This window comes from Myotis lucifugus, unplaced genomic scaffold, assembly GCF_000147115.1.
Source record: "Myotis lucifugus unplaced genomic scaffold, Myoluc2.0 scaffold_101, whole genome shotgun sequence".
Classification (NCBI taxonomy): Eukaryota; Metazoa; Chordata; class Mammalia; order Chiroptera; family Vespertilionidae; genus Myotis; species Myotis lucifugus.
The window spans coordinates 1543345-1566433 of record NW_005871149.1 but is presented as its reverse complement, the minus strand read 5'-3'; the positions used below and the strand labels follow the sequence as shown (position 1 = coordinate 1566433).

General features: G+C 40.2%; 1 protein-coding gene and 1 non-coding gene across 5 annotated transcripts in view; one reads left to right on the top strand and one right to left on the bottom strand.

Annotated features, from left to right (window-relative positions):
• The window catches only part of SLC16A1 (solute carrier family 16 member 1), a 28815-nt gene extending 6064 nt beyond the window's left edge, over positions 1–22751 (bottom strand). For 2 of the 4 annotated variants that reach the window (XM_023757057.1, XM_023757056.1), the window contains exons 1-4: positions 22592–22751; positions 9955–10215; positions 2350–2493; positions 856–1719 (exon numbers count right to left, since the gene is read on the bottom strand). In XM_023757057.1, coding sequence (XP_023612825.1) covers positions 856–1719; positions 2350–2493; positions 9955–10171 — 1225 coding nt within the window. In that variant the 5' untranslated portion in view covers positions 10172–10215; positions 22592–22751. Of the gene's footprint in view, positions 1–855; positions 1720–2349; positions 2494–3040; positions 3075–9954; positions 10216–21614; positions 21721–22591 lie in introns of those variants that run through there. The other 2 variants (XM_023757058.1, XM_023757059.1) reach the window with 2 other exon arrangements.
• On the top strand, positions 5336–5519 carry LOC111826787. The gene has a single exon (XR_002830185.1). It is a non-coding gene; the product is annotated as a U2 spliceosomal RNA (small nuclear RNA).
• Positions 22752–23089: the final 338 nt, after the last annotated feature.

Here is a 23089-nt window from a genome sequence, read left to right as displayed (position 1 = left end):
ATTTGTCTGTCGAGTAGAAAACAGATTGAAGGCTAGCTAGAGTGGATATAGGTAGACCAGTTAGGAGGCTACTGGAGCAGCTCAGATAGGAACTATGGATAAGAGATATATAGATACGGAGAAAGTGTATAGATTAGAAATTTAGGAAGTGAAAACTGACAAGATTGGTCAACTGACTGGGTATCGTGGAAGGAAGTAGGAGTTACATCTTTTCAGAAAGAGCCAAATTTTCTTTTACTATGTGTTATGTATTGATTTAAAAGATGAAACATTTAATAACTTTAGGAAATAGTTTCCCAATTACATACTCAATTACTAGCTGTGTAACACAGGCAAATTGTTTCACTTTTAAAAGCCTCTTTCTTCACTGACAAAGTGGGAACTCTAACAGTCCCTACCTCATAGACTGGTGAGATATAAGATATAGGACAGTGCACTGTAAGCTTACATGGTAGCTATTATTATTACTACTACTACTATTACTTTAATTATTACTACCAAAATAAAACTCCATTATTAAAATGAAATCAACACCAGTGCTTTAGAGGTGGCGTTGTATTTTACATGTTTTCTTACAATAAGCATGGAAGCTTTACAAAGAGAAAACATTTTAAGAAACAGCATCATTTAAAAAATATTTTACTCCCCTTTCAGCTTGATGGTTCATTTAACTCAAGTCTGTATTTGAGCAATGATGCTACTTGAAGAATTGTGCCAGTACCGAGGACACAGAAATGAGAAAGACCTGCTCTCCCCCCAGCAAAAGGCTCAGTGATCTCTGCTTTCTAACCCCTTCTCAATCTTTGTGCCTGTTTTATATTAACAGAACCGTGGAGATAGGGAGACATACTATACCTAGAAGTGGTGGCCCTAGGAGGACAGGACAGCATTCAACAATGGTCACCAATCCCACAGCACTGGAGAACTTCTGGGGTCCAACGAGGTCCATCAGTGTTTCAAACAATACCGAGCTGAGCCACCCAAATGCAAACCCAAAAACTCCAGCATAAATACAGAGCCCAATATAGCTGGTAGTCAAAGGTGCTACCATGTGACACAGTCCATTTGCAATAACAGAAGCAGCAAAAAAATATTGAACTCGAGGTCTTATCCACCTTGTGTTGGCTAAAAGTCCCATAGATGGTCTGGCAAACATGTCAACAAAAGCCAGAATGGAAAGAAGGAAGGCAGACTTCTCACTAGAGTAATGCCGACTCTTGCCATAATTACTAAGAAAGACCAAAGGAGCAAACAGTCCGAAAAACATGACCACGTTTCCGGAGAGGTATATCAAGAAGCCTCTGTGAGTGAACAAGGAAAAGTCCAGGAATTGATTAATTGTTTGCAATACTGACTTTTTCTCCTTTTTGGGTTTTTCTCCAATGAGATCTGTATTTGCATCACCTGCCACTTTTGAACCAGACTTTCCAGCTTCCTCAATGGTTTCTGTGGGCTGATATTTCTTTGCACTGGCTGGGGGGGGCCCTATTGGTCGCATCAGGGATCCAGCCACACAGCAGTTTAGTAGTAAACCTCCAAGAATTAGGAAACTTCCTCTCCAGCCAAAGATACCGAAGAAAGCCTGATTGAGGGGGGCCAGAGTAGAGAGGAACACAGGACTGCCTGCCATGGCCAGTCCATTTGCCAATGGCCGTCTCTTGTAGAAATACTTGCCAATCATGGTCAGAGCTGGATTCAAATTGAAGGCAAGCCCAAGACCTAAGAAAGAGGGGAAAAAGAATCACATACTGTAACAAATGTCAGAGAGATATTTGGAATTACTTAACCAGACAAATAAAATAAATGTATAAGTAATGAAGGAAACAAAGATCCTCGTTATTGGAGGGCATTCTGTATTGTGGTTTAAAGTGTGAGCTCTAAAACCAGACTATGCGCTTTCAAACCTCAGCATCATTACTTACTGTCTGTGTAAGAGAGAGAAATATTGACGTGAGAAAGACACATTGATTGGTTACCTCCCACATGCACCCCTATCGGGGCTGGAGAACTTGCAACCAAGGTACCTGCCCTTGACTGGGAATCGAACACTTCACCCTTTGGTCTGAGGGGCCGATGCCCTAGCCACTTAGCAAACCAGCCAGGGCTCATGCATTATTCTTAAGTCAAAAGTGGTCAATACAAGAGTGGTCAATAAGCATTTTCTTTAAAACAAAAACAAAACACAAAGATATAAAAATACTTTTCTAATAAAGAGATGAAAATTAAAGACACATTTACTACTATGGACTATTCTTAGGACAAGGGATGCAATAATCTCAACTCATTTATTCATTCAACAGTGAACACCTGTTATCACAGGAATTTAAAAATGAATCAACAGCGACTCACCTCCAATGACTCCAATACAAAAGTAAAGCCCCTGTACACTGTTAGAGAACGAAGCTGCAATCAGGCCACTGCCTGACAAGCAGCCACCAACAATCATGACTGGACGACTGCCATATTTATTCACGAGGATACTGCTGACAGGACCTAAGAAAGGACCAAACATTTAGTGGCACAGAGGAAAGGAACCTACCCCCTCACATCTACACAAGGCATTAACCCAGCGGTTCTCAACCGTGGGTCGTGACTCCTTTGGGGGTCGAACAACCCTTTCACAGGGGTCGCCTAAGACCATCGGAAAACACATATATAATTACATATTGTTTTTGTGACTAATCACTATGCTTTAATTATGTTCAATTTGTAACAATGAAAATACATCTTGCATATCAGATATTTACATTACGATTCATAACTAGAAAAATTACAGTTATGAAGTAGCAACAAAAATAATTTTATGGTTGGGGGTCATCACAACATGAGGAACTGTATTAAAGGGTCACGGCATTAGGAAGGTTGAGAACCACTGCATTAATGACACTAAGTGACGAGTCCTCCAAAATAAACACAACAAAAGGTAATGGTAAGAATATCGCTTTCTTTTGTATCTGGATATTCTGGATGGAATTTTACTAGAATATAAACGACTAGATCCTTAATTTTTCTCTAAAAAGGCAGAACCGGCTGGAAATACCTTGGTAATGGATGTTCATAAGTTTCTTGATGTATCTAGGATACGACCAACATATATTTTGTAAGTTTACTTTGTTTTAAGTTTTGGACAGACACATGGATATGATATGATTTCAGAGCATTATTTACATATTATATACTAGAGGCCCGGTGCACAAAAATTTGTGCACTTGGCGGGGGGGGGGGGGTGTCCCTCAGCCCGGCCTGTGCCCTCTCGCAGTCTGGGACCCCTCAGGGGATGACCACCTGCTGGCTTAGGCCCGCTCCCTGGGGGATTGGGCCTAAGCTGGTAGTCAGACATTCCTCTGGCAGCCCGGGAGCCCTCGGGGGATGTCCACTTGCCAACGGGGAGCAGGCCTAAGCTGCAGTTGGACATCCTTAGCGCTGCTGAGGAGGCGGGAAAGGCTCCCACTACCACTGCTGTACTGGCAGTCGTCAGCCTGGCTTGTAGCTGAGCAGAGCTCCCCCTGTGGGAGTGCATTGAGCATCTGCCCCCTGGTGGTCAGTGTGTGTCATAGTTGACCAGTCATTCCAAGTCGTTCTGCTGTTAGGATCAATTTGCATATTACCCTTTTATTATATAGGAGTGCCTGGCCAGCCTGGGTGAGGGGCTGATGGCTGTTTGCAGGCTGGCCACGGCCCACTGCCACCCAAGCTCCCAGTGGAGGCTGGCGGGAAGCAGGTATCTGGGATTTATTTAGCTTCTATAATTGAAACTTTGTCGTCTTTTGTGGAGGCCACAGCCAGCCAGAGCAGGCGGGAAGCTTGGCTTCCTCCAGCTCCATGGCTGCTGGCCACCATCTTGGTTGGGTTAATTTGCATATAGTCGCACTGATTGGCTGGTGGGCATGGCTTGGGGGTGTAGCAAAGGTACGGTCAATTAGCATCTTTGTCTTTTATTAGTGTAGATGTGGTTTATATTTTTTAAAAAGAAAACAACAGACAAAATACATAATTATTTTTTTCAAGTTTCAAGTTTTGTAATTAGGACATCTAAATATAAAACAGAACTGTTCCCAATGACATCTAGATGTTTCAGGTATTGAACTGATTATGACTTTTAGAGAGTTAACCTGGTTCCTTGCCTATATTATTGTTTTGTGTTGTTAGCCAATACTGTGAGTAAAAAAGCCAGTAGGAGAAAATTAACTCAGATAATGGTCAAAATATTCCGTGGTGTAATGCCTCAAGAAGATAGGAAATGGAGTGTTATCTAAGAAAACCAGATTAAATTTCTTCAGCTGAATAGATACATACCAAAAAAAAAAAAAAAAAAAATCAGGGTTTTTTTTTAATGTGAGTGAAGGAACCAAATAAAAAGTGAAGTATTAAGGATCAAGAAAAAAAAAGATTTTATGGATTTTATGTATCAGGTTTTTTAAAAATATATTTTATTGACTTTTTACAGAGAGGAAGGAAGAGGGATAGAGAGTTAGAAACATCGATGAGAGAGTAACATCGATCAGTTGCCTCCTGCACACCCACTTCTGGGGATGTGCCCGCAACCAAAGTACATGCCCCTGACTGGAATCGAACCTGGGACCCTTGAGTCCGCAGGCCGACGCTCTATCCACTGAGCCAAACTGGTTACGGCTATGTATCAGTTTTTTAATACAAAAATCAAATGGCCTCTTCTTATTTGCTACACATAGGTATAATCTGTAATTCATTCCCAAATTTGTCTTAATTATAAGGAAGTCTTATCCAAAGTAAACAATGGTTTAAAAGCTATAACACAACTCACATAGACTAACAGTATTTTCTGATTACACACTGAGTGACACTCATTGAGTTTCATTTATTTATAAGAATACTTATGTCTCTACTTCATGGACATGAACTTGTGGAAATGACAGCTTTGTTTACATAACACCATAACCTGTCTGGCTGGTGAAGGTAGATGACTGTAAGTAGGAAAGAGTCACTGCAATGCAGCTGTAGGGAAGGGGATAATGGAACATGCAAGTCACAAAGCTGGTGTGTCCCAAGTTTCAAATCCGGCTCATTTTCTTCCCATTACATGATTCTATATTTATAAAGCAGAAGACATACAAATCATATTTCTATTCTATCCGCACAGTAAATTATGATCTTATTCCGTTTACTGTATAGTTCTCTCCCTAGAAGATAGTAAGTCTATTTTTAAAAACATACTATATATAGAATGTATATATTCAGAAAATACTATTGATCATATGTTAACATATTCTATTTCCATAAATACTATGGAAGATTCTGCAGTTACTTTATTCTAGTAGTACTATTCTTAATCGCAGCATGGTGTTATAAGATTTAAAAAACAGGCCTTTTGGCTAAGATCAAGAGTAGTATGTTCTTATCAGTTTACTATCTGATACGTCCTCTATCTGAGGACCTTATAGTAAACGTATTTTTGGAGCAGGAGATGGAATAGGAGCTTGCTCCGTCCACTCCACGCATTGACCTGGTATTGCAGTACCTCCGGGAATGGTGCAAAAACAAAAGAACAGGCTCTGGCTGCAGGGAACCCAAATTCAAATTATGGTAAGTATGTATGTACATACCTACATACATATGAATACATGTATATATACACATAATAAACATGCATGAAGAAATAAAAGCTTTTAATATCCCAGTATTTCAGAGGATCAAGTCTCTCTAAGGTGCTGGGTCAGTTAACTGACTGCTAGGACAGACTTCAGGCTCAACCAAGAATCCTATATAATAAAGAGGTAATATGCAAATTGACCACCACTCCAACACACAAGATGGCCGCCCCCATGTGGACACAAGATGGCCAGCAGGGGAGGGCAGTTGTGGGCAATCAAGCCAGCAGGGGAGGACAGTTGAGGGGGACCCAGACCTGTAGGGGAGGGCAGTTGGGGGGGACCAGGCCAACAGGGGAGGGCAGTTAGGGGTGACTGGGCCAGCAGGGGTTACCAGGCCAGCAGGGGAGGGCAATTAGTGGCAATCGGGCCGGCAGGGGAGCAGTTAGGCATCGAACAGGCTGGCAGGGGAGTGGTTAGGGGGTGATCAGGCTGGCAGGCAGAAGTTATTAGGGGCAATCAGGCAGGCAGGCAGGTGAGCGGTTGGGAGCCAGCAGTCCTAGATTGTGAGAGGGATGTCCGACTGCTTGGTGGGATTGGGCCTAAACAGGCAGTCAGACATCCCTTGAGGGGTCCCAGATTGGAGAGGGTGCAGGCTGGGCTGAGGGACACCCCCCCTGTGCATGAATTTTGTGCACTGGGCCTCTAGTATGTATATAAAGAAGTTTTCATTGCCCTAGCTGGTTTGACTCAGTGGCTAAAGTGGTGGCCTGGGGACTGAAGAGTCCAGGTTTGATTTCCGTCAAGGAAATGTACCTCGGTTGCAGGCTTGATTCCTGGCTCCAATGGAAAAATATCCTTGGATGAGGATTAACAAAACAAAACAAAAATTTTCATTGACCTAAGTCACTTCATGCAAATATTAGGCCACAGCTGGTTTGGAAATAATTTTTACTTATAGCTTGAGTAATATGAAAGAATAAAATATTGCCACGCTGTTGACTCTGAGAAGTATAAGTTAATGCTGTAAAGTTTCCAGTATTTTATTTAAAAATATATATATTTTTATTGATTTCAGAGAGGAAGGGAGAGGGGGAGAGAGACAGAAATATCAATGATGAGAGTATCATTGATCGGCTGCTTCCTGCATGCCCCCCCGACTGGGGATCGAGCCTGCAACCTGGGCATGTGCCCTTGACTGGAATTGAACCTGGGACCCTTCAGTCTGCAGGCCAACGCTCTATCCACTGAGCCAAACCGGCCAAGGCAGTTTCCAGTATTTTAGATGGGAAATGTTAAGATGACATCACCATAAAACTGAAAACATGTAAATTTACACTTTTCATTTTAGAAAAAAAGAGGAACAATTCAAGGAAATAAATAAAACAACAGTAGGCAACTGAGATCTCCTCTCCTATAAAACATACTCTAACAAGCATCAGGATGTATCTATGAACCAAAGCATTAAAGAAAAGGAAGAAAAGCAAACTAAACCACTCACAGCTCAAAACATATTAGGGTGGGTGTGGCCCAAATGCACAAATTAAAGGATTATGGCCCTTGTAAAAGTTATGATAATTATTAGGGGACATACTACTTAGGAGCCCATCTAAACAAAATAACCCATTTAGTAAAAATTCTGCCACAAGACTCATGATAGGCAATTTGTCTTTTGAGTTATTTCAGGAAGGATGGCCCCAATTAGCTATAATTAGAAAAAGAGAGGGGTACAGTTCATAGTCCTATTATAACAAAATTCAGGGAAATGTGCTACTTATCTCTGGGTGAGGACAAAGAAGGAACTGTTTTCCCAAAAGAAGGTGTCATGTGCAATTAGTGTATTTTACTTTTGATGCAAAATACAAGTGGCTTTCAAGCTCTTTGGCAGCTCGGAATTGCAACAGCAAACCTCTGGTTTGTAGTCAGCTTAAAGATACACTAAGCAACGGGAGTACCTCTGGAGAATATTTTTACCAATTTTTCAAGCCATCATAATCAAAACCTGATTAGAAATCCTGGCAGATGGAGTTCAAGGCCTCCAAAATTATTGGCCCTCAGAAAACTAGACAATGTCCAAGGTTCCTTTTCATTTCTCTAAACTTATATTTTCAAAAAGTACTATAATTGCCTGGTCGGTATGGCTCAGTCGTTGATCATTGACCTATGAACCAGGAGGTCACGGTTCAATTCCCGGAGTGGACACATGCCCGGGTTGTGGCTTGATCCCCAAGGGGCAGCGGATCAATGATTCTCTCTCATTATTAATGTTTCTATCTCTCTCTTCTTCTCCCTTCCTCTCTGAAACCAATAAAAACATATTACAAAAAAAAAGTACTTTAATAGACAAAACAGGCTTATGTTCAAAATTCAAAAGATTCAAAAGATATACAGCAGAAAAAAATGTATTCCCAGACCTGTTCCCTGTCACCCAATTTATCTTTCTCTAAGGCAATCAGGTTACCTGTTTTATCTGTGCAATGAAATTAGGCACTTAATCCAATTATGACTCCAACTTATTTGTTTCATGAGTTTATGTTATTGTCTCAACAGGATTATAAACAGGATCACAACACCTAACCTAGTGTGTAATAGGTAATACTCAACCTACTATATATAATATAATGTGTAATACCAAGCATAGTGCTTAATAAAAATGGGGTAAAGCTGACACCAGGTTAGAAGCGTAAGGCTCAGGTTTAACAGTTAAAATATTGGATATTAAAGAGCTACAGATTCAAATGATAAAGAGAGAGAACCAAAATGGTGGCATAGGTAAACACGGGTACTCGCAGCCTCCCACAACCACATAAAAAAATACAACTGAAATACACAATGGGCATCATTCAGAATCGCCTGAAATCTGGCTGAGTAAAAGTCCTATAACTAGAGAAGTAAAGAAGGCCTGGGGTGGGGCAGGAACCAGGTAGAGGGGGAATGAAGAGAAGGGGAACATCTGTAATCTTATATAATAGAAGGCTAATATGCAAATCGACTGAACGGCAGAACAACCAGTTGCTATGACGCGCACTGACCTCCAGGGGGCAGATGGTCAATGGAGGAGCTGCCCCCTGGTGGTCAGTGTGCTCCCACAGGGGGAGTGCCTCTCAACCAGAAGCCAGGCTCATGGCTGGTGAGTGCAGCGGTGGTGGCGGGAGCCTCTCTCACCTCTGCAGCAGCACTAAAGATATTTGCCTGCCGCTTATGCCTGTGGGCCTAAGCCAGTGATGACGAATCTTTTGAGCTCGGCATGTCAGCATTTTGAAAAACCCTAACTTTACTCTGGTGCCGTGTCACATATAGAAATTTTTTGATATTTGCAACCATAGTAAAACAAAGACTTATATTTTTGATATTTATTTTATATATTTAAATGCCACTTAACAAAGAAAAATCAACCAAAAAAATGAGTTCGCGTGTCAGAGGTTCGCCATCACTGGCCTAAACCCTCAGTTGGGCATCCCCCAAGGGGGTGCAGGCTGGGCTGAGGTAACCCCCACCCCAGGGCACGAATTTCGTGCACCAGGCCTCTAGTACTCTCAATAATAAAGATTTAAAAAAAAAAAAAAAGCTACATATGAAAATAATCTGAGGTACTAAACAGCCACCGAAAATAAGATTATCAAAAGTGAAAGCTTGCCTAAATTAGCAACTTGAGACACTGTCAATCCCAGTAAATAAGTACATTTGGCTTTAGAATCTCTGCTTACTAAGTACCTATATATTTTCAGTACTATGGTAGGTTTTGACTTGTACATGTTAAATTGTGATTTGGTGTTCCAAAGTGAAACAAACAATATTTTAAGTGATGTTATTAAGTAAGCAGTAACTTACTCTTCACATTTCCTTCACATGTCAAAGACAGAAAGGGAGGGGGTGAAAAAACTTAAGCTTAAGGTGCAGCTGAACTGCTTTTAGGACTATATTATCACAAGGAACCGGAGGGAGATTTTATTCATTTCTTTAATTCTAACACCATGAAAAGTGTTTTTTCTGAGACTCTGAATTAGCTATTCAAGTTAACTCGATTTATTTTAATTCTCCCGACATCAATTAAAAAAAATCTGTGTTTATATTTTAAGAGTCTAGAGGAGAACAATAAAAAAAATCAGTTGTGCATGTGTCATTTTTCTGAGAGCTTTTTAAAGCTCAATGATACTGCGTAGGAGCAAATCACAATTTCTCTTTTGTTTCAGACTACTATGGAACTAACAGCAAACTAACAGCAAAAGTTGTCATTGCTAATAGGAATGAAAATGTGACTCTAAACAAAGCTTCAAGCAATGACATTTCAAAACACCTCACTGAATGAGACATAAAAAAGTGACCTAATACAGAGCCTCTGGCTGCTTTATGAATATTAAAACGGCAGGCCTTTGTGGGTACTTACCTCCACCATACATGACAGCCAGCATGATGGAGGATATCCATGACACTTCACTGCTGGTGGCATGGAATATTTCTTCAATTTCTTTGAAGAACACAGTAATAGACTTGGGAAATGCATAAGAGTAGCCGATGGAAATGAAAGCTCCAAATACCACTGCCCACCCCCAGCCTCCATCTGGGGGGGTGTATCCAACTGGACCTCCAACTGCTGGTGGCATTTTAAGGGTAGATGAATTCCAAAATGCAGTTCAAATCCGAGTATCTGAAGGATATAAAATTAAAACAGTATGTCAGCTATGTCAGCAATAAAGCACTCCCACCCACCACTGCCAACAACAAACACTTCCACCCTTTACACCAAGCTTTCAAATAACGGAATTGTTTTTCAATGTTACTTGTCCAATGGACATTATCTTCTCAGGACATTATCACAAAAAGTCTTAGTGCCATGGTATTACAGGCCTGTGTGAGCTTATGCTTGGCAGGGCAATGTCTGTGGGAAACCTCTGTTCTTCCAAAGATATATTATGTTTGATCTTGCTAGCAAAGATTTCCCACAGGCAAAGTCCTGCCAAATATAAACTGACAATCTAAAATTTCAAAACACATCAAGAATCAATTAACCGTAAGTGAAGCTAAGCCAATCCAACATAGCTGGATTAGATATTCAAGAACTACAGATATTGGATATGGATATTTAAATGGCTAAAAGCAGTAAGGCATTAAAAGCACTTTAAACATTAATTAGACTAATTGATTTGAAACAGAACTTCTAGAAATTAAAAGTATACTCAATGAAATTAATAATATGTTAACCAGCATACTGAACACAGCTGGAAAGAGACAGTAAACCTGCAGGATCTGAAAAAGTCAGAATTCAGCAGAGAGCTTTATTCTGAAGCTATGAGAGAAAGGTTTAGAAACATGGAGTTTAGAATGGGAGGATCAAGCATACATCTAATGGGACTTTGGAAAAAGATAAGAGTGGAAAAGAGACAACTTTCAATGGTTAATAGCTAAGGGTATAGACTTGATGAATAATATGAACCTACATATGATGAAACCCAACAAGATAGAGAAAAATCTTAAAAAAAAAAACTATTAAGAAAATACAGATTACATAATCACAGTGAGAAAACAGAATTTTCATCAATTTTGAAAAACTAAGCCACTGTCTCTTAAATATTGGTTTTCCCTATTCTCTCTTTCCTTTCTTTTGAGACTCTAACTGAATGTGGGCAGGGCCTTTCCATGGTATCTACTCCTTTTCTTCTGTGTTTTCCATCCTTTTGTTTCTCTGTTCTAAGAATTTGAGGCCTAGGATATTATCTTTCTCCAGAGATATATTTCTAGGATCAAGATGTTTTAGGTTGCAGTTCATTTGAGGACTGCTTTGCCTCCAGTTCATCCTTCGTCCTACAGCACAGCCCTTTAGCATCCCAACCCAAAAGAACAGTATTTTGTTACCAGAGCTCTCACTCTTGATGGACTCTTGACTCCAACATTTTTTCCGTTGGGCCCATGAAGCTTTCCAAAGCACTACTCAGGCCACCGGAAACTGATCCTCTTTCTATAACTTGAAAGCCTTTAACTCCGTAATCATATCACTATTGCCACAAGTAGAAAGCTAGTAAGATAAGTTGCCAAAATCAGATAATCATCAAAATTAGGAAGTCACCAATCAGAGGCTGCCAAAATCTGCTGTTAGCTCTAAATCCACATGACAGCACCATAAAAATGGATCCTACATATCCTGCCTCTCAAAATCTCAAAGCCAGTATCTAGACCTGGAGACATCTGTTCTGATTCTGCCTCGCAAATGTCACAAGAATGCATTTGACTAGCAGAATTCAAATCAAATCCAGAAACATAGTTGCAAGGGAACCTGGGAAATGTAGTTTTTAGCTTTAAAGCCAGGGCAATATAGCAAAATACACTAGGAAAAAGGATGTAATGGATGCCAAACACTATTTTCAAAATCCACAGACACATGTAGTATGATACCATTTAATAAAATTTTAATCACGCAAAACAATAATATATTGTTTACAGAGATACATAGGTAATAACAGTCATGACTGCTTCGCTTAATGATGGGAATACATTCTGAGAAATGCAACCTTAGGTGATATCATTGTATAAACATCATAGAATGCACCAACACAAACATACATGGTACAGCCTACTACACTCCTAGGCTATATTGTATAGACTATTGCCTCTAGGCTATAAACCTGTATGGCATGTTACTGTACTCAATACTGTAGGCAACTGTTTAACACAATGGTATTTGTCTATTAAAGCATATCTAAATAGAAAAGGTATAGTAAAAATGTTATGAAGATAGTGGTACATCTGTATGGGGCACTTATAATGAAACTTGCAGAACTAGAAGTTGCTCTTGGGTGAATCAGTGAGTGAAAGGTGAGTAAATGCGAAGGCCCAGGAATTCCACAAGGCTGTGGTTGAGATGGCAAACCACTTTAACCCTACACGACTGTAGACTATATTTATAAACACTGTATACTTAGGTTACACTAAATTTATTAAAAATTTTTCTTTTCTCAAATTAACCTTAGCTTACTGTAACTTTTTTACTTTATAAACTTTCAAATTTTTTGATTATTTTGTAACACTTTGTTTAAAACAAACACATTGTACAGCTATACAAAAATATTTTTTTTATATCCTTATTTTATGAGATTTTCCCTATTTTTAAAAGTATTTTTTTTTTTTTTGCTTTTTAAACTTTTTTTGTAAAAAAAGAAGACACAAATACACACATTAGCCTAGATCTACACAGGTCAGGATCATAATATCCTTTACTGTCTTCCACCTCCACATCATGTCCCACTGGAAGGTATAACATGCATGGGATTGTCATCTCCTATGATAACGCTTTCTTTTGAAATATCTCCTGAAAGACCTGCCTGAGGCTCTTCTTAAGCAGGTGTCACTCTTTTCAGGAATATGTCCATGGTGGTTTGCTTGTTTCTTTTTTTTTAATCACAGATTTGCTTGTAAGCAGATAATGTACCATCAATACATAACATTCCTCTGTATTAATGAAAGCCTTTCAGTGTGGGTTTATGTCTTTAAACTTTTTAAAGAGTTTGTTGAGGTCTGCAAAAGTTTCTGCTAAAACCCTTCACTGTGAATTTTCTTAAGTATTTTCTTTCTTCTTTTTCTTCTGCAGCTTTCTTTTCTCTTGCTTCTTTAGCTATACATTCATGTCCCAGTTCTAATAATCCCTCAGTCAATTCCCAGAACCACCGCTAGGTCATCCTCATTCACACCAGGGTTAAAGGTGTTTGTCATCTCAACCACAGCCTTGTGGAATTTTTGCAACCTCTTCATCCTTGGCAATTCCTTTAAGTTATGAATGAACCTCTTGTCTTCTTACGTATGCCATTCATACATTCCTTGGTGACATCACCCCCAACCCCGAAGCAAGGTTCTTGATGCAGTTATAGATGTAATCCTTCCAGCATTGCTGTCTTCCTCAGTTGCAGCAATAGCCTGAGCAAATAGTCTTCAGGTAGTAGACTTTAAACAGCACTATAACTCCTTGGTCCACTGGCTGGATCAGAAAGATGGTGTTCAGAGGAGGAAACACCACTTGATATTGGGATGAAGATTACCAATAGAAGGAGGATGCCCAGGAGCATTCTCAATAATAAGCAAAATCTTGAAAAGTATTTTATTCTCCAAACAGTACTTCTCCATTTCCCTGGTATAGCAATTCAAAAGGGCATCTTGGAAGAGAAGCTGGGTCTCCCATGATTTCTTATTGCTCCTGCAGCATGCTGGCAGTGTGCACTTATTGATATGCTTGAAGGCTCTGGGGTTCTCAATGTGCCAGATGACAAAGGGTTTCAATGTGTAACTTGCAACATTGCCCCCAAGCAAGACTGCTATCTTATCCTTAAAAGCCTTCAAATCTGGCACTGACTTGGGTTCCTTATGGATGAAAGCCCTTTTAGGCATCCGTTTCCAGAAGAGGGAGGTTTCAGCAATATTCAACATTTGTTCTGGCAAGTAATTTTCCTCCACAATCAGCTTATCTCAAGTTTCCAAAAATTCCTCACATCAACAGTCACTTTCACATTATGGGAGGAATAACGATTCTTGAATTGTTTAAACCACCCAGAGCTAGCAGTAAATTCAACACTGTAGTCCAGCCTTTTTTTCTACATCACAAACAAAATTTTTGCTTTGGCCAGAATTGCCATGGTACTGAGAGGGACACACTTCTGTGTCTAGTCTTCAATCCCGGTTATTAGATGTTTCTCCTTGTCTGATATAGGTTCTTCTCGAATTTTCTCTTAGTTTGATTGCCTTTGATGAAGCAGATCCTTCAACAGTTTCCATCACTTTGTTGTCTTTCTTCAGCTATGCTGAAATGGGACATGCCTGACTGGTGAACAATAACCATCACTGATTTCCCACCTTCTAGTCCTTAATTACTTGGCCTCTTACTGGCAACATTAGCAGTGGATTCCACACACTTAGGGGCCATGATGAACAAAATAACATGAAATTAAATAACATAAGATAAAATGATACAATTAAGAAATGCAGCAAACTAGGTGTATCATGCTGCTGCAGGCTTAACATGCATACTGGTTTACAACAAACTAATCTAATAATAGACAAACACGGTAATTGACCGTACCTTTGCTATGCTTCCTATTGGCTAATCAGGGTGATATGCAAATTAACTGCCAACTAAGATGGTGGTTAACTGCCAACAAAGATGGTGGCTAATTTGCATACTGCAGGCAGGGTAGGACAGTGCAAGCCGCCAGGCGGGGGCTGGGGTGAAGGCAAGCGGTGCCGATCGCCTCGCCCTCGCCCTCGCCTGCCCACCGGAGACACGCGGGGCCCTCTCCGAGAGAGAGAGAGAGAGAGAGAGAGAGAGAGAGAGAGAGAGTGTTAGAGAGAGAGGCAGAATTTGGCATCCCGCATCCCTCCCTGATCGACCACTGTGATTCCAAGCCAGCAAGGGCTGCCTTCAGGCCGCAGCTCCAGGTCCCTCATCCCCAACCCAGGCCCGAGAGCACAGTGCTGGGCAGGGGCACCCAGGGGTTCGGGAATGCAGCGCAAGGGGCCGGCACGATGTGGGGGAGGGGCTGTGTTTAAACCGCCAAGTTCCCCACTTCTGCCCTGGCCCGCACATGCCTCCTCCTTCCCCTAAGAGGCCCAGCTCCTGCCTACATGCTTGCTGGGCAGGCCCAACTGCACCGGGGAGTGAGCCATGGTGATCAGGATGGCCACTTCCTGGGATGGGACGGCCAGACCATGGCGATTCATGAGGGCGATGAGGCCTGTGGGGCAAGCGCAGCCCTTGGGCAGCGGGGGTGGCCAGCCAAGCCAAGTCTGGCTTCAGTGGGGCCAGTGGGAGCCCGAGGCCACCCCAACCCCCACAGGTCCCGGGCGGATGGTGGCTCAGTGGAGAGCAGTGTCTCCATGCATGGTGCCCAGGGGTGGCTGTGAGCTGCTGCAACCCCGCCCCACGCTTCAGGGAGCGGGAGAAGGCTCGCAACCACCAGCACCCTAGGCTGCACCACCTGTGCCTCAGCCTGCCAGGTTCATAGTTTACCTTAGGCTCTCACTATTGGTATTGTACATTATAGGTTTGGATAAATTTATAATGATATGGATCCACCTGTATAGTATCATAATGAGTAGTTTAGAGAGAAAGGAAGGGAGGGGGAGAAAGAGAATCATCAATGTGCGAGTAGGACATGGATCGGCTGCCTCTTGCAGGATGGAGCATGCAACCCCAGCATGTGGCCTGACCGGAATTGAACCAATGACCTTTTGGTGCACAGGCGAACGTTCAACCAACTTATCCATATCAGCCAGGGCTGGACAGTCCATTTTTAAACCAATCAAACAAAATTTATTTCTGTCAAAGCCATACCCCTTTTTCATTGAAATAAATGTGTTGATAAACATTCCTGTGATAACAATCTCACTTTCTAAACCTAATTCTAACTTAGAAAACAGAGAAGGAAGGAGATTGTTGTTCATATGGAATAAGGTCCTGCCTAACCCCCCCTTTTTTTTTTATTTCTATCATGGGACTTTTTTCCTTTGGGACTATGCACTCTGAAATGTTCCCTTCTTTTTGGGGTGGGGGAGAATAGAGATTTGTATGGCCTGGGGCAGTGAACCACAGTAAGAATTAGGATAAATGAAAGCTATAACCATATTTTGTAGTGGAGGTAAGGGCTTTTGGATAAAGCAAAGTGGAAAAGGAGAAGCAGCCTAGCCAATGTGGCTCAGTGGCTGAGCATCAACCCCTGAACCAGGTCACAGTTTGATTCCTGTAAAGGGCACGTGCCTGGGTTGCGGGCTTATTCCCCAGTGGGGGTCATGCAGGAAGTAGTTGAACAATAATTCTCTCTCTCTCTCAAATCAATAATAAAAATGTATATATAATAAAAAAAGAGAAAAGGATAAGCAGAAGACCTCAGGCATTTATTTTTAGGAGAGATGATTTTTAGGTATGGGTACATCTGAATCTGAAAATCTGGAGAATAATTCCCTTAAAAATATAACCCAGTTTAAAGATTAAAGATCTCTGTCCTTGGATTCAGGTGGGATAAAAATATTTATATGTTGAAACTTCCTAAAATTTCTCTTACAATAAAAAAGCTAACAGCTCAGTTCTGCTAAGGGAGACAGTCTGGATTCTAAATTTATATTAAATAGAACTATTCCAAGCATTAATTTTATGAGTTTTCCCTTCGTCTAAGTATGAATAAAGAGAAAAGCACTTGAAATCTTCCAATCAAAGAGCCACTAAAAAGATTAATTCACCTCAGAATGTTTACACACAGAGGGAGACACACAGACGGCAGAGCTATTTAACACGTCAAACTGACTCAATCAGCTAACACATGCTGGACGTGATTAAACCTTGAGCTTAACTGCCAGCTATGATTTGTCCCAGGTAGTTAAAGCAGTAACAGTTTTTAGTCACTAAGACTTGCCTCATCAAGTTCATAATACCTTATTCCATAGTGTCAAAATTAGATTTAAAACTTCAAAAAGCTTTAAAGATTCAAAAGCAAACAAGAAGTATAAGAAATAAGAGCATCAAATTTTGAAAAAACAAAACACACACACACTTCAAAAAACCAGACAGGGATTCAACACAATCTGCCACCATCTGACAAATGGCTATCCTTATTAACTTCAAAATTCTGAGGGTATGTAATAGAAAAAAAAAAGTGTAATATCATTATCTAAACATATTATTTTCTTTTAAGTTGACCAAATCTCAGCTATAAACAAAAGGGTTCATTCAAGAAGTAAATTATGACAGCAGGTCCTTTTGTACAGTATTCAAAGTCCATTGAGAAGAGGCAGTCCTCAAGTCCAGAGGCTAGGAGATTAAACTTTAAGATTTTAATCCTCACAATGAGCATAGCAGCCTTTCTATTAGATTAGCTATGTATTTTATGGGGAGATTAAAAAAAACTGATGACAGTGTATCAATCTGCCTCATAAAAGTACAATGGGAAACAATAACCCTAACTTTCCTTGGCAATGATGGTGGTGATAAGAACCATTTTTAGAGAACCTAATTTCTCTTTTTCTCATAACTCAGGAATTGCCCAAATAAACTAATCCGGAAAGTCAAAGTTGTGCTCCATACCCCCCATGCTCTGCCCATTCAGGGAGAAGGCCCTGTGAACATGAGGACAGATCTGGGCGATGCTTCTACAAGCCAAGGAATGCCAAGACGGCCAGCAAATGACCAGAAGCTAGGAAAGCAGCATGGGCAGATCTTTATCCAGCCCTCAGAAGGAACAAACCCTGCTCAAACCTTTATCTCAGATTTCTAGCCTCCAGAACTGTGAGATAATAAATATCTGTGGTTTAGGCAGTGTAGAGGGGGAGGCAGAAAGTATCTAAAATCAATAATCTTAAAAGAATTTGTTACTAAGTACATACCAGTTTTTGGATTGAAATTCACTTGGAAACATTTAAATCCAGAAAGACCCATTTACTGAAGCTATTTCTGCTAAAGTAGCAAGTCTACTGTGCTTTATAACTGGCAGTTTCATGGCTTACAGAACCACCTCCCCAAGGTAGATTCCTAGATTCAAGGTCCAAGGAACCTTACTTTCTTTTGTAGTCTTTTTCATTTTGAAATTGATTAGAGTGAAGAAAATTTTTTTAAAAAAAACCAAACAAACCAGAAAACACCAGTGAATAGAACTACTGTAGCTGGCTAGCCAATCGGCAGTTATGAAATGTATAGTTTTGATCAAACTGTATATAAACAACCTAAAAATATGTAAACCTGGCTCTACAAACTTCCAATTGTTTGTATCTCCCTTATCATTCCAATCAAATCCAACACACATAACAAGAATTCAAATATACTGTATTATCCTTGAACTTAACAGTTTGCTAACCAGAATGCTTAAAGCAGGATTTTGGGTCTATCTTTCAGACTATATGAAAATTGATTCTGGATCTTATTTTTATTTAGCTGATATTTACAATCCTTAATGACATCATTATTTTAGTTACCAATAATTTGCAGATTTTTTATTATTTACATGGGCAGACCATCCTACCAGTAAATAATATAGTATATTTCTTTTTAAGACAACATCTCAAAAATTTTGGTCTACAATTACCTTAAGCAGATATGTAGTTGGAAAAGGAAGTATTTTAATAGTTTTTTCAGATAATTGTGGATATTCTTTGATACTGCACTAAAACTTGGTAAGTGATTGTTTCTTAATGATTAGTTACAAGGACTCCAGTCCTGAAGTCTTCAGGTCCTGGAGTGGTCCACAACCACACTTTGAAAATGGCTGCTGTGCCCAGCCAGTGTGGCTCAGTGGTTGAGCATTGACCTGTGAACCAGGAGAATACGGTTCAATTCCCCAAACATGCCTGGGTTGCAAGCTCGACCCCACTAGGGGTCGTGCAGGAGGCAGGTGATGGATAATTCTCTCTCATCACTGATGTTTGTTTCTTTCTCTATCTCTCTCCCTCTCTTCCCCTTACTCTCTGAAATCAATAGAAATATATTTTAAAAAAAGGAAAATGGCTGTTGTTTTAAACCATTAACTCTATGTGATCACAAAAGTGACTAAAAAGCGACTAATTACCGAATTACCGAAAAGGCCGATGCATATGAATATGGGAAAGGGTGGTAAGAGATGGTACATAATGGACTAAGCCTTAAGTCTATTTAAACTACATACATATGTATTTTAATAGTTTGATAAAAATTGTAAAGATTTGTATAACTGCTATTATAAAACAAAGTAACTAATATTTCCTTTCCTTTAAGAATTCCCTGTAGTCCTCCTCACATCTTCTTATCGTCCTAAATACCATATGTATTCCTAAAGAGTATTTTCTACCCAAGCCACGAATTTGTTCCAAGTTTTTCCCAACCATAAAGCTCATAATACGTACTTGTCAAGAGCTCTAAGCACCATGAAACAGATGAAAACTAACATTTGTAACTGTCCTCATTTCTGCTGTGATCTAGAAAAGGACACTCTGTTTCAAGTAAATATATCATGTGCCAAAGGACAGGTGATGAAATGAAGGGTGTTTGTTAGATCTCAGAGCCCTTTCACCACCTAAAACAAGACAGACAGGTTTCAGAGGAGGAGGTGGAGGGTTTCTCCAACATAAGCTACTAATACCCCCCAATTCCTAGCCTTTCTACCACCTCTGTCCACTGCAGTCTTCTGTACAGATTGTTAAAGTATGACACTTTTCTTTTTTTCTACCTTGTGAACAGCTTTCTATGCAGGACCTTTGCTAAATATTAGCTACTTTTGCTTAGATGAGCAAAGCCAATTTGCCAATAAATTGGAGATATGTGGGCATAAAGACCCAACACTGAGAAAGATTACCAAAGGATGAAATTTAGTGCCACCGTCAAATGGCATGTATCAGAAATACTCCTGGCTTGTTTAATGAAATGGTTAAGTTTTCCTACAGGGCATCACTTTTATATCAATACTAGAGGCCCGGTGCACAAAATTCATGCACGGGGGAGGGAGGGTCCCCTCAGCCCAGCCTGCACTCTCCAATCCGGGAACCCTCGGACATCCCTCTCACAATCCAGGACCACTGGCTCCTAACTGCTCACCTACCTGCCTGCCTGATCGCCCCTAACTGCTCCCCCCTGATCACCCCTAACCGCCTCTGCCTGCCGGCCTGATTACCCCTGATCACACCACGCAGCCTGCTGTTCAGTTGTTTGGTCATACCTCACTAACCCCCCTGCCGGTCTTGTTGCCCCAGGCAGCCTGCTGGTCGTTACTGTTACTGTGATGGCGTCCTGGACAATTTGCATATTCCTCTATTATTAGTATAGACTAGTGGCCCAGTGCATGGATTTGTGCACATTGAAAGGAAATTAATTAGAAGAAATATTTTAATATCAACAACATAACCCACAGCCGAAGGTGGAATAGCGCGGCCCTGCGAGTAATTGGGTTTCCTCCTCTCTGGTTCTGGGGTGCATCACCTGAGAACCGCGGCTGCCAAGTCACCATAGCTCGGCAACTCCTATGTTGACTGCCCCTGGTGATCAGTGTGTGACATATGTACTGGCTGGTCGGACGGTCACTTAGCTTTTTGTATATATATCAATATATCAGTAGTTAGAGCTGCTTCTGCTATTCATGAACAAAGCCAGGCAAGCTATTTCAATGAATGACAAACATGGGAGACTTTGGCTATTTACAACTAAATTCCATAAAAAAATAAAGAATGCCCAAGGCTTAATAGGTAAGTAAGAATTACGTTTATATTTCTGTTTGATGCACAATTCCAATGAATTTATATTATCTTTAATACTCTACAATAGCACTATATGTTGCTATTGTGACCCACATTTTACATATGTCAATCCTAATTTTCTTGTTTTAGAAATGAAGATTAAAGTTTTATACGTAGTATAGAGAAATGATGAAGCTGATCATATTTACAAATAGTCAAACTAATATGCAAACTTAAGGTAGTGAAAATATATATGCACGTGTGTGTGTGTATATGTATATATATTTATTTAATCCTCTTTTGTCAATCTCAGCCAGTCATGTTCAATAATAAGAATCCGTAACAAACATTTAAAAATTATATATATATATATATATATATATATATATATTGATTAATTTAGGAGAGGAAGAGAGAGATAGAAACATTGAGAAAGAGAGAGACATCAATGATGACAGAGAATCATTGATCAGCTGCCTCCTGCATGTCCCACAATGGGGATCCAGCCAACGTGTGGACATATGCCCTAACCAGGAATTGAATCATGACCTCCTGGTTCATAGGTCGATGCTCAACCACTAAGCCATGCCAGCCAGACTGTAACAAACACTCTTAATTCTTGTAAAACAATGATTTTTGGCATCTATTCATTCAAATATGATTTTATACAGAGGCATAGAAGGGAGAAGTATGGTCCCAATAATATGCAGAAACTCTCAATTCAGGTTCTGGTTTTCCTGATGAGGGTTAGTTTTAATATTTATTAATGTCTCAAATTCCAACAAAAATATTTCTCCTGCCCTGGCTGGTGTGGCTCAATGGTAGAGCATTGGCCTATGCACTGAAGGGTTGTGGGTTTGATTCCTGATCAAGGGCACGTACCTGGGTTGTGTTCCCCAACCTTGGTCAGGATGTCTGTGGGAGGCAGCCAATTAATCTCTCTCACATCGATTTTTCTCTTTCTCACTTTCCCCCCCTTCCATTCTCTCTAAAAATCAACAGAAAAAGTATTCTCAGGTGAGGATTAACAATATATATATATATATTTTTTTTTCTCCCTTTAGTAATTCAACTTGAAGATCATGATTTCATGAAAAATTATGAAATACCTGTTAAAATGTTTATTATAAAGAAATTTGAAGAAACTAGCAACTATTTTTACTTCAGCTGACAATCGTCAAAACTCTGAGAACAGAGTTTAGTGATGAAACCCAAGTTAGCATCTTTTATTACTAGGGTTACAGCCCCTTATCTCAGAGTAAGTAAACTTAAGGGAAAATAGCATGAAAAACATAAATCTCCAGTTTAACTTTGCTCCTAGTGAATTAGGACTGAGAGAGAGAGAGAGAGAGAGAGAGAGAGAGAGAGAGAGAGAGAGAGAGAGAGAGAAGGAAGTCCAAGAGCTATTAAACACAACACCCAAGATGAAAAGTAATATTCTTTTTTTTTTTAATTCTATTTTTTTTAAAATATATTTTATTGATTTTTTACAGAGAGGAAGGGAGAGAGATAGAGAGTTAGAAACATCGATGAGAGAGAAACATCGACCAGCTGCCTCCTGCACATCTCCCACTGGGGATGTGCCCGCAACCCAGGTACATGCCCTTGACCGGAATCGAACCTGGGACCTTTCAGTCCGCAGGCTGACGCTCTATCCACTGAGCCAAACCGGTTTCGGCGAAAAGTAATATTCTTACAGTAGCAGATTAATTATCTATTTTTGTCTAGAAGTTGGAAGGTATGCACGGCAATTCCAGGTTATATTCTGGAATACCTGTATCGTATTTGTTTTCGACAAAAATATATTGCACAAATCAAGACCTAAGTGGGCCATTTCAAATTATGAATACATGACCTACCTTGTTCCAGAATCTGAAGAAACAGAGTGGCTGGATTAAATTGACAAATAGATGTGTTGTTAGGATTGTGCTCTTTATATTACTTCGAGTATAAATGAGTATTTGAATATAACAGGTGGTATTTCTGCTAGAATCTACTTCTCTTCCAGTATTCTGAAGCCTAATGGGGAAAATAAGAAGATTATAATTCATTAAAAGATGAAACAACAAAGAAAGCCTTTTATTTTCTTGCAAAAATCTGAGTTAAACTATTCACTCATAGAAAAAATTAACTCTATACTTAGTTTAACATAAAAAACATCTTAAGTTTTGAGGACTAGAGACAACATATAATATACATTTTATAAATACACTAGAGGCCCAATGCACGTACGGGTGGGGTCCGGGTGGGGTCCGGCTGGCCTGGCCCCAATCAGCGGGTTGGGGCTGGGCCTGTTGGGAGGAGGAGACAGGGTGATCAGGGCCCCGGATGGCTGGGGGGAGGGGCTGCGGGTGGGT